The 12,607-nt window shown below is 40.2% G+C and overlaps 1 protein-coding gene across 2 annotated transcripts in view; it reads left to right on the top strand.

The window, feature by feature from the left end:
• TP53BP1 (tumor protein p53 binding protein 1) overlaps window positions 1–12,607 on the top strand; it is an 82,267-nt gene that overhangs the window by 28,565 nt on the left and 41,095 nt on the right. For both annotated transcript variants that reach the window (XM_075532177.1, XM_075532176.1), the window contains exon 12: window positions 5,837–7,157. In XM_075532177.1, coding sequence (XP_075388292.1) covers window positions 5,837–7,157 — 1,321 coding nt within the window. The remainder of the gene's footprint in view (window positions 1–5,836; window positions 7,158–12,607) is intronic.

Genomic DNA, 12,607 nt, shown 5'->3' with positions numbered 1-12,607 from the left:
CCCTCTACCTTCCCAGTATCGCCACTCACACCATTGGTCCTGAAGGGATCATCTGCCCTGGATTCCCTGTTTCCAGTTCCTGTCTGTACCAGTGTACATCCACTTGTCTAGCCAGACTTGCAAGGTAGAATTCGGATCATGATGGGGTGGGGGGTGCAGGAAGGAAGCATTTAGGAACTAGAGGAGAGTTGTTAAATCGCACCTTGACTGGCTCCACTCTTCCCCTAGACCTCTCTGCAAGGGTATCTCCAATGGTATTGGTCAGTATTTTGTGAAGGAATTTTGCATTGATGCTCATTAGGCATATTGGTCTGTAGTTCTCGATTCTTGTGGGGTCCTTGCCTGGTTTTGGCATTAGATTTATACTTGCTTCATAGGAGTTCAGGAATTTGCTGTCTTTTTCTATGTTCTGGAAGAGTTCGTGTAGGATTGGCATTAGTTCTTCCCTAAATGCTTGGTAAAATTCTCCTGTGAAGACATCTGGTCCAGGGGATTTTTTTGGTTGGTAATCCCTTGATAACCCTGTGTATTTCTTCTTTGGCTATGGGTCTGTTGAGATTTTTGACGTCCTTTGGGGACAGTCTAGGGAGGGATTGTTTTTCCAGAAATTTGTCCCATGTCTTCCAAGTTGTTGAATTCATTGGTGTACAATCTTTAGTAGTACTGTGTAATTATCCTTTGATTTCATTAGGGTCTGTTGTAATGTCCCCTCTTTTATACCTCATTCTTGCTGTTAAAATTTGTTCCCTCCTTTCTTTGGTTAGGTTTGCCAGAGTCTGTTTAGCAGCATTAATTTTTTCCATTTTTTTCTTATTTTCCCTTTCCTGGATCTCAGCCCTGATTTTTATTATTCCTTTTCTTTTGCTATTAGTGGGATTATCTTGCTGACTCTGCTCTAGTTGTTGTAAATTTTGTGCCAGCATATCAACCATGAGTCTCTCTTCCTTTTTTCAGGTGTTAATGTATTACTAAGAAACTACCTCTGTTAACTGCCTTTGCTGTGTTCCATAAGTTTTGATACACCGTGTTCTCATTCTCGTTGACTTCTAGAAATTTCCTAATTTCATCTCTGATCTGTGGCAGTATGCACTCCTTTTGCTATCGAGAGTTACTCATCCTCCAGTTGTTTGCTTGTTTTCTTCGTCTTCCTTTTGTTGATTTCCAGCCTTATGGCACAGTGGCCCAAGAGAGTGGTCTGTATGATGTCAATGTGCTTAAATTTATGTAGATTCACTTTATGCCCCAGCGTGTGGTCTATATCTTCACATATGTGCCATGTGGACTTGAAAAGAATGTGAATTAATTTGTATGTGGATGAAAAGCTCTGTAAATATCAGGTCAATTTGTCTAATTGTAGTATTTAGATCTCTAGCCTCTTTATTGAGTTTCTTTCCCCATGATCTATCTTCCTCAGAGAGTGGTGTATTGAAGTCACCCACTATAATTGTTGAGGCTATGATTTCTTTTTTCATCTTTTGAAGTGTTTGGTTAACGTATTCAGCAGGTCTGTCTTTCAGGGAATGTATGTTTACAACGCTTAGTGGTTTTTTGTTTACTGTTCCCTTGAGCATTATATAATGTCCCTACTTATCTCTTTTTTATGGTTTGCACTTTGAGGTCAATTTTATCAGAGATTAGGATTGCAACCCCTGGTGTTTTTTGAATTGCTGTTTGCTTGGTATGACTTCTCCAGGCTTTGATTCTCAGTCTATTTTTGTCTGTAGCCATGAGATGCGTCTCCTGTAGCCAGCAGATGGATGGGTTGTGTTTTCTAAGCCAGTCTGCTAGTCTCAGCCTTTTAATGCCTGAGTTCAGACCATTGATATTCAGGGTTATTTTCTCCATCTACGGACTCTGTGATGTTATCTTACACCTTTTGTGTTGGGTGTTTTCTTACTTCCCTTTCTTAGTAGTGTGTTGTGTGTGTGTGTGTGTGTGTGTTTCATTCTTGACTTCTTTCCATCCTTAAGCCAATGCTATCTTGGGATCTGTGTTTTCTCTCTGTTGCCCTCTGGGTCAGGTTGTTCTATGTGGCGGTCTCTTATTTATGCTTCGTGAGTGTTGGTTGCTTTTTTGCCCATACTGGGTTGGCAAGCATCTTTTCTAGGGCTGGATTTCTTCTAACATATTCTTTGAGTTTTTCCATGTCTTGGAAGACTCTTACTTCTCCATCTATCTTGATCGATAATTTGGCTGTGTAGAGAATTCTTTGGTTTGCCTTGTTTTCCTTCAGTTTTTGGAATATGTTACTCCACTCTCGCCTTTTCTTCATAGTTTCTGCCAATAGATCTGAGCATATTCTTATTTGGGAACCTTTATGTGTGATTGCTTGTTTTTCCCTAGCTGCTCTCATGATTTTCTCCTTTTCCTCAAAGTTGGATCGTTTAACTACCCTGTTCCCCCGAAAGTAAAACATCCCCCGAAAATAAGACCTACTTACAGTTTTGCCTCTTGCTGAAATATAAGACCTCCCCCAAAATAAGCCCCACCCCAACTACCGTAACTCTGGACTGTAGACCATAGCGTCGGGTGCCTTGGCGCAGCTCGCTGTTGGTCAAAACGCAGCCGGAGTAGACAAGCAAGTGCGAGGTCTGTTTCAATAAAAATATAAACCATGTGTACCATATTCTTCTTCATGGAAAAATAAGATATCCCCTGAAAATTAGACCTATCCCAGCTTTTGGAGCAAAAATTAATATAACCCACTATCTTATTTTCACGGAAACAGGGTATTATGTTCCTTGGTGACTTCTTGGGATTCAGTTTAGTTGTAGTTCTTTCAGGCTCCTGAATGGTTTCCTGGTTTTAATTCATTAAGCTGGCAAAGTTTTCCTCCAAGAATTCTCTTACTATTGTGGCAAATGACTTTTTTGTTGTGTCTTCCTCTGGTAATCTAATAATTCTAATGTTGTTCTTCTTCATAGTATCAGACATGGCTCTTAGGTTTTCTTCAGCTTCTCTGGTGATCTAATTAGATTTTTGTTCACATTTGTTAAAGTCTGCTTGGCTGTCCTCCAGATCACGGGTGTGGTTCCCTGCTTCCTCCAGTCAATTCTCGAGTTCCGTGAGTCTGCTACTGGTTTTTGTAATCTCTTTCCTACGCTCTTGAAGTTCCCTTTGGTGTATGAACTTTTATCTCCTCTATCATTCGATCCTTTTCCTGTATTGCTTCCCTCATATCCTGTATGACTCCAAGCAGCATTCTGAAAAATTCTTTCTGGGGCAGATCAATGTCTGCTTCTTCTATGCACGTCTTAGGTTCAGGACATCATTTGCCATTGCCTTTTGTTTGTCTTGTTTTCTTGTTGAGGTGGTTGGGGCTGATGGATGTTTGTGTTGCCTTCTTTTATAGGAGCCAGGTGCCATTTTCTAGGGAGTCGAAGAGCACTGGCTCTCTCAGGCAGACTTGTAAGAATGCTTTTTTGAACTGCCTACAGCTCATTTCACTATGGAATTAGCCTACCACTTTATCCTCTTGTGGCTTCACCCTCGAGTATCCCCAGAAGGCTGGTGGGTTGCCTGGTTAGGTGTAGAACACCATGAATGGTGGGTGGAATTGCCCTGGCCAGGTAGATAACAGCAGAGGTTGGGCAGACATTCCTGGAGCAGCTTGGAACATTGGCGATTGTTGGCTGCGCTGCCGTAGGCTGTGTGAGGCACTAAAGTAGGCGGGAGGAACTTCCCTCAGTCACATGGGACAACAGAGGCAAAATAGTAGCTCCTCCAGCCACGGCAGTACTTTCCCGATAAGAAATGGGGTGTAGTATACTCGTGTGGAGGTCAGCTGGGCTATCCCCAGCCTTGGGCTCCGCTGCACAGGGTGGCGCTCACCTAACTGGGTGGGGTGCAGGCATAAATGCTGTAGTCTAAGGGTAGTGGTCTGGAGGTTGGCAGTGGAGTGTGAGAGAACAGGGAAGAAGCAAAGAAGGGAAAAAAATACTAAACCTGCGGAGACAGTGGGAGGATAGAGAGAAGAGAGGGGAACAAAAGTAACAATATAGCTGAGCCCCTATCCCTGCCCCTGGTGGTGGCCAGCTATGACTGTTAAGATGAAGCCCCTATACCTGCTCCACATTGGTCCTGGTTCTGGCCTATGCAGTGACAGGGCTAAGGTCAAACCTTAGCCGGCCTACTCTTGGGTAAGCCAAAAGTCCCCAGCCCCTCAAAACCATGTGGATCTGTGCCTACTTATCTTGATGATGCTCCTCCTGCGAACCGGCAGTGTGGACTGTCCCTCTTAGTAACTCTCCTGGGCTGACTTCTGTGGAGTTCCTCTGGTATGTTTTACCGCTTAAAAAATTTTTTAACACCTTTATTGAGGTATAATGTACAAATCATCAAAGTAGTCCACTATAAGGGTAACATACAATTCAGTGATTTTTAGTAAGCTTATAGTTCTGCAACTGTCATCACAATTCAGTTTTTTTTAGAACATTTCCAAAGTGTCATGATACACTTTTATGTTTTAATTTTGTTCTGCATTTTTAATTTAAAAAAAATGTTCAAAGTGTTATGATAAAATTGGGGAGACAGGAGTTGTGCATTACCTTAATAAAACTACCTCGGTAACGTCTGTAAATTCCATGTGTTTGGGTTTTTTCAGTGGACATACAGCTTTATCCTTTCTCATTACACAGGTTTTAAAAGTGATAATATGAAGACCATGTAACATTGAAAAATTATAATCTTTAAAAAATATAATCATAATGATAATTTCAGTATTACATTGTTATATATTGCTTTCAAAAATTGCATAATAGTCTCTTGAGTGATTATATCATAGTAATTCCTGAACTGAGGACTTTTAGATTGTCTATCAATTTCCTAGTGTGTATTTTTTCCCAAAAGCAAAAAGAAATTAAAACTTAATTTACATAATGTAAAATTTAAATGTTAAGAAAGCTTCATAGCAAATTGAATATCCTTAATTTAATCTAAATGAGTGTAATTGCTAGGCCATAGGGTATGCATATTTGACATTATCGGATGTAGGTACTATTTGGTGGTCCTTGGGTTGCAGGGTTAGTGAGAGTTCTAATTAACTTGATTTGGCGTGGTGCAAATGGTTAAGCACCGGACTGCTAGTTAAAAGGTAGCAATTTGAATCCTTCACAGAAGCACCTCAGAAGAAAGACCTGGCAAGTTACTTCTGAAAGGTCACAGCTTTGAAGGACCCTGTGGAGTAGTTCTGTCTGAACACATGGCTTAGAAATAACTCGCTGTCGATCACCGAATAATGATGATAAGCTAAATTGTTTTACAAAGTGGCTATAACGTTTTACATTACTCCTAGCAAATGTATGAGAGTCACCACTTTCCCACATCCTCACCATCACTTGCTTTTGCCAGTTTTTTTTAAGTTTAAGCCATTCTTGTGGGTATGTGTTGGTATCTCATGATAGTTTTAATTTGTATTTTTCTGATGAGTAATAATAATCTTAGTTGTAGATTTAAGTATATTTTATGAATGCTAATATATTTTGGAATAGTGAGAAGTAAAATTAGTACAGTATTTCTGCATTGAGAGAACAGAAATGGGCTGTGCAGGCATATATTCAAAAGATTTCTATGTAATGGAAGGCTCATTAAGAAAATTTTAGTAGTGTGGTGATATAAGTTTTTATATTGATTATGCTTATTCAGTATCATTAATTTCATAAGGGATTAAATAGAGAGACTTGGGTAATCATTGAAAAGGCTTGTTATTTCTAAAATTAAGGTGCTACAGGTATTCTGTTCATGATTTGAATAATTGATTTGAAATTTTTAGGTGAGTTCAAGTGTTAACAATAAAAAGTATGAACAAATGCTGATTTGTCCTTTTTTCTTACATTAGGACATTTTCATTCCAACTCCAAGTTTGGAAGAAGGATCAAATGATGGGAAAAAAGGTGGAGACGTACATAGTTCATCTTTGAATCCTGAGTGTTCTAAAACTTCAAGGATTGAACCAAAAAATTCCACTGAAGATCTTGGGCTGTCTTTGACAGGGGATTCTTGCAAATTGATGCTTTCAGCAAGTGACCCTAGTCAGTCTCCAAATATGGAGAGTTTGACTGCTCACAAAATTGATGAAGATGGAGAAAACACACAGATTGAGGATATCGAGCCCATGTCTCCGGCTCGCAATTCTAAACTTGTTCCCACTGAAAATGACAGTATTCTAGTCAGTCCAGCACAGACTGCCCAAGGAGCACTGAGTCAGAATGATGATGACAAGACAAAAGGGGAGGAACCGGAGACCAGAGATGACATTCGTGTTTTAGCTACTGGCTGCAAAGAGACTGTAGCAGAAGACATTTGTATTGATCTCACTTGTGATTCAGGGAGCCAGGCCGTTCCCTCCCCAGCTGCTAGATCTGAGGCACTCTCTAGTGTGCTAGATCAGGAGGAAGCCATCGAAATTAAAGACCACCATCCAGAGGAGGAATCTTCAGGGTCTGAAGTGGAAGAAATCCCTGAGACTCCTTGTGAAAACCAAGGAGAAGAACCTAAGGAAGAAAACAAGGCGAATACCGCCTTTCACCTGTCTCTGACTGAAACACAGTCCCCAGGCGTGTGTCTTCAAAATGAAATCTCAAAAGAAGAATGTCAGGACGCTATGGAGGTTGAAACCAGTGTGATTAGCATTGATTCTCCCCCGAAACTGCCAGTGCTTGACCAAGAATTCGAACCCAAGGATCAGGAAGCTTGGGAAGAAGCTACTTCTGAGGACTCCAGTGTTGTCATTGTAGATGTGAAGGATCCGTCTCCCAGAGTCGATGTTTCTTCTGAACCTATGGAAGGAATTGACAAATGCTCAGACTCCCAGTCTTCGGAAGATGTTGCTCCAGAAATAGAACCATGTGCTGAGACTAGACCAGATACCCAGGAGGAAAAGAGTGCAGAACATGAAGACGAGCGGGAATCAGTCACTGCAGAAAAGGAGCCTACAGCGGAAGACTCTCCACAGCCCCCTTTGCCTTCACTGAGAAATGATACTGTAAGACCTGAACAGGAAATGCAGCAGACCCAACCTCAGGAGAAACCAGATAATGCATTAACTGAAGGCACAAACGTGGCTAATGCAAAGCAGCAGTTGGGCTCTGGGGGAGAGGCCCAGAATCTGGAAAAGGCCTCTGCCCATGCTTCACACAGTTTCTGTGAAAGCTCTAGTGGTGAGTGGTTATGAATTGTCTGCTGCCTCGAATTATAATTTAGAATGGGCATTTAGCACGACCTGCATGCTGATGTCAGGATGGAAATGAACTTGGGTTTATACTTAAGGAGCAGTGATAATTGGGAAATTAAGTTTTTGAGGTTCGATTTCTCTTATAGCTATAATTAATAATTTGTGGAGTCAGATATTTGAGATGAGCTTATCGTTCAGGAGTAAGTAATCAACATAAATGTTATCATTAGAAATCTTATCAATCTTTATTTCTAGTTAGATCTCAGACTATCTGTGATTGTGTAGTTTGACAGTTTCTTTGACGTACTTTTGTGACTATGCTACAGAGTATGGTGCAGTCACACTCAGACTCTCTTAAATGCAGCTATTGGTTGGTAACTTGTTTTGGGGCCTTGAGTAAAGTTCCTAAGTATAAAATACATTAGTGTATGTTCTTTAGGTATTTTATCAAGTCCAGCAAGAGAAGACAGGTAACTTTCTAAAATATTTGTGTTGTACATGACATTAGCTGGGGAAAATGCAGACATTCTAAATGCCCAGTGTTAGTACAATTTAGATATAAGATAAACCTCTAAAGAAAGACAAGAAATAAAGAGAAATTACCAGGTTAATGAAAGCACGCCACAAGCGACACTGAGAGCGTCCTGGTGGTGTGACTGGTGGGTTGTGTTAGGCTCCTAAATGCAATTCAGACACACCAGCTGTTCTGTGGGAGAGAAAGGTGCGCCTATAAAGATATACAGTCTTGGAAGCTCTATTTGGGATCCTTATGAGTTGGAAATAGAAGTTTTCTGGCCTGACTTGATGATAGTAGCCATGGGTTTTGGTGTTTCTTTAATTTAGAGTTTTGGGAATAATATACGAGCTACATTCTCTTCACTTGATGGCTGTACTTTCTGGTTTGCCTCAGCCTAACGTAAACCCTTTATCAGGAATAATTTGTAGCAGTGAAACCTGTGAGAGCTGGAACTCCCTGTAGCTTTCCAAGTTGGCCAGCTCTTCACCTTCGGCGGTGCGGCCTTAACACTTGTCTATTGGTCTTTCTCAATTGGAAATATTTGAGTGATCCTTTTCCGATAGATTTCTACCTTAAACGGGCTTTGGCTTTCACAAATTTTATTTCATACTTCGTTTTGCTCTTAAAATTTCCTCCATTATAGGCTAGACTTTATTTTTTTTTTCTCAGAAGAATAAATTTCAGAGTGATGAAGGATTATTGGCTTGGAGCTCTTTTATTCTTGAAGTAAGACTAAGCTTTTTTTTTTTAACCTTATTTTTAATACTTTTAAAATACTCCTATTGGCATGTACTTTACATATCATATAATTTAATCATTCAGTCCTATTAAGAGTTGTGCAGTCTTCACTACAGTTTCAGGACATTTTCTTCTCATAACTTATTAGTCCCTCTCACTTCACCTTATGGTCTCCCGCCATGCCTCTAGGCTATTATCAATCCAATTACTTTCTGTAGATCTTTCTACCCTGGATTTCATATAAAAAATCATGCAAACACAACAAGAAGCAAACAAACAAACAAACAAAAACCCCAACAAAGCGGACTAGACCAAACAGAAAACACTAAAAACCAAGACAACTTTAAAATGGGTCAGAAGGGAGAACAAATGGTGACGTATTGCAGTCTACCTTCACTACATCGGCCATCATTGGCCTCACAGGGCTGACGGACAGCACGGCTAGTCACACCCCTGGGCTGTGTTCAGAGGGATCCACTGGAGCCTTCAAGTGGGGGTTAATCCTGAAAGTGGATTTGGGCATAGTCTTCTGCAAGTCACGTGTTTACAATTGAAGCTCTGCTACCATTCCCTTGTTTGGATTTGGATTTTATTATTTATAAAGACAAGCCTTTAAGACCTCAGGCAATATTCTTTCTGAGATGCAGGCCACCATCTGGTTTCTTCACCACCCATTATCTTCAGTGGTCTCTTTTAGAGGGAGAGCACTGAACAGGGATATAGCATAAGAATTCATTGTTCTTAGATTGTGGCTAGAATTAAATGCAAGCCCCAACTCCATTCATATGTGTCGGGGGAACCCCCAAAACTGGAATTGTGTTGGGTGGAGTGTTTGTAGTACTCATTTTTTTCCACTAGGCAAGCGTCAAGCAATTCGCTCTTAGTGCACCCAGTTGCCTGAGAAGATTCTCTCTGGTCGCAGTGAATTTTTTCATAAAACGCTTAAGTTTTTTGGGATGACTGATTTAAGAGAACAGTATGCAGCTGTGGAATTTTGTTTCCTGCTCAGGAAAAATACTGCATCACTGTTGTGATGTTGAATACAGCTTACAAGGACAGTGTTCTGGAAAAACTCAAATGTATGAGTGGTTCTCTCATTTCAAAAAAGGTGAAATGTCGATTGATGACAAACCATGTTCTGGACTTACTGTCAGCTTTCCAAAGGGATGAAAATGCCCCTTCCACAGGTCAAACTGTGAAACAAGCTTTCTGTTTAGAGGTTCTGAAAAGATTGTGTAACAGTAGCTACCAAAAAGGGCCTTATTGGTGGCCAATGGGGGGGACTGGTTTTTGCCACCACAGTGATGCACCTGCTCATGCAGCCATCTCAGTGTGCCAGTTTTTGGTCAAAAACCACATTGCCTTTCCTGCCCTACACATCTTACTCACCTGACCTTGCTCTGTGGGACTTAGTTTTGTTTCCACCAATGCAGAGGGGCTGAAAGGACAACAATTTGAAGATGTGGAAGAGGTGAAGGAAAAAAGTGAGGGAGGTGCTGTCAGCTATCCAAACAGATGAGTTTGAAAACTGTTTCCAAGAATGGAATTGCAGATTTGACAAAGTAATGGGGAGTACTTTCAAGGTGATAAAGTTGTTTTGTAAAAAAGTGTAAATACATAGCGTTGGGGACAAATATTCCCTTTTTTTCGAGGGGGATGCGGTTACCCCCTCATAAACTGTTGACTTGTACAGATTAAACTTTTTTTTTTTCCACAAGAGAAAAGCTTGTAGTTAGTTCAGGGATCGTTTGCTGGCCCTTAGGAGCGTTTTCCAGTCCAGTCTGTTGGGGCACCACGCCCTGGCCCCAAAGTCCACTTTCAGCATTCCCTGGGGATCTTGCCACTCCATTCCCTTGCTGTTCGGCTGCACTCCCCCAGTGATTTGCCTTGGTGTGGTGGGATCAGGTCAGGTGCAATTCCCACACTGTGTCTCCGGTGCAGTCCCCTGTATCGCCCTTAGTCACTGAGGGGCATCATGTCTCATAGTGGGGCCAGCCATGTTCTCTCTGTGAACTGGCTGCTCTACTCAGGAACATCATCCTCACGGCCTGGTGGGCCAGGCTGTGCTCCACTCTCTCCTCCTGCCCCTTCATCTGCTCCTGTGTGCTCTGATCAGATATGTTCATCTCCCAGAGCTGCAGAGTCAGTGTCGTCCTTTGGAACAAATTCTTTTCGGGGAAGGGGCAGGAATCCACTTAATTTATGGTGCTGGGGCCATCCTCCCAGACCTCTCCTCTGGTTCCCTACTCCACACCGGGCAAATTAAACTCTTAAGTGACTACGCTATTTGTGTGCAAAGTGGGATTAGTGATAAGGCACAACTTTAAAAAGCACATTGTCAAAGGCAGAACCGTGCTTACCAGATTAATATATGTCATAAGAAAGCCAGGAGGGCCCCGAAGTAGCAAATATATAGGAGTCCTGAGCAACCAATTATTGGCCATCCTAAAAGCAAGATAGCTGAACCAACAGGACTTTTCATATTTTCTCCTTTAAAAGTATATAATGAATTTCTGTGATTTTGATGACTAGGACAGGAGAGAGAGCCTATTTTTATAGTTTTGTTACCTTAAAATACTGTTAATGAACCAGGACTAGAAAATGTCATAATCTGCCAGTGTACTATGCTGGTAGTTTTTAATATGGCTGCTTATCTGTGACCCACTGTGGTCAACTCTCTTCTTACTCATGGCAACTACATGTGTTTCAGAGTTTGACTATGTTTAGGGTTTTCAGTAGATAAAATCCTATAGATGTAGATTCCTAGATCTTTCCTAAGTGCATCACTGAGTAGATTAAACCTCCACCTTTCAGTTAGCAGTCAAGTGCAAATTTACATAACAGTGAAAGCAGCTTATGAAGTACTGGAATGTTCTGTTGTAGTGTTTTAAAACATTCTCCATGAATTCTTATTCACACAGTCTAATTTACCCAGATATATGAAAATACAAGTATGTAAATTTCTAATTACTTTAAGATTATAGTTCTTGATAGCAACTAAAGTCAATGAAAAGATTGGAAAATAGTACTTGTAAGAAACTAAGAGAAATTAAAATAGATGATCTGAACATTTGAGGGATAATAGTAGTTTTGACTATTAGAAACTTAGTCTAAAGTTAGACCATTGAGAAGAACTTTGCAAACAGTAGGAAAAAAAATCACATTAAATACATAATTAATTTACGAACTGAGCCTAAAGAAAGACTAGTTTAAGTGAGTCATCTGAAAGTCCTTCACTGAAAAGACAAAAATGGCAGTTAAGAATTAATTGGGTGAGCCCCAGGTTTGCATGCTAGAATTAGAAGGGTATTCATGTTAATAGCTTTATAAGATTTCAAAAAACATGATAGGCACTTAATCAAATATACCCCCTCCCCAAACAGTACAGAAAAGGGTAGGAAGCATGGGGAAATAGTAAAAGCTTCACTGGTGTTTGCATTATAGATCATATAATCATTGTCAATCATTAGGTTACGTCTTCAGACATCTTGAAATTTTAACAAAGCAAATTTAGAAACATGGCATTTAGAAACTCAACCTTCAGCCTTATTCAATATAGAACAAATTTATGCTGGGCTAATGATGTAAAGATCTGTAGCCAGTACAATGAGCCTTTAATTCAGTCCATAAATGGTCATCTATAATAGATACATAAACAGGGAAGCTAGGTTTATTTCAGGTTCTAGATCTAACTTTTGCAGGGTTACATTTTGAAATGTTATCAAATGCTCTTATGGTAGACCATGCGTGGTATCATTCAGTGTAGAATTTCTTACATTTTAAATTAAATACCTTTTAATCACTTGTAAGCGCTGATCAGGTCTTAGGAGAGCAAAAGAAAAATGAACTTTAACAGAAAGTTAGAAATAAGAGAGACCTCGTTTTTTGTTTGTTTGTTTGTTTGTTTTTTAGGGAAAGATTACAGAGCAAATTAATTTTCCATTCAACAATTAAAAAAATCATTTTATTGGGGGCTCATACAATTCTTATCACAATCCATACATCCATCCCATTGTGTCAAGCACATTTGTACATTTGTTGCCATCATCATTCTCAAAACATTTGCTTTCTACTTGAGCCATTGATATCAGCTCCTCATTTTTCCCCTCCCTCCCTGCTCCCCTTTCCCTCATGAGCCCTTGATAATTTATAAATTATTATTATTTTGTCATATACTGTCT

Source organism: Tenrec ecaudatus, chromosome 14 (assembly GCF_050624435.1).
Source record: "Tenrec ecaudatus isolate mTenEca1 chromosome 14, mTenEca1.hap1, whole genome shotgun sequence".
NCBI classification, from domain to species: domain Eukaryota; kingdom Metazoa; phylum Chordata; class Mammalia; order Afrosoricida; family Tenrecidae; genus Tenrec; species Tenrec ecaudatus.
The sequence above is the reverse complement of the archived record's forward strand: the minus strand, read 5'-3'. Positions and strand labels throughout refer to the sequence as shown.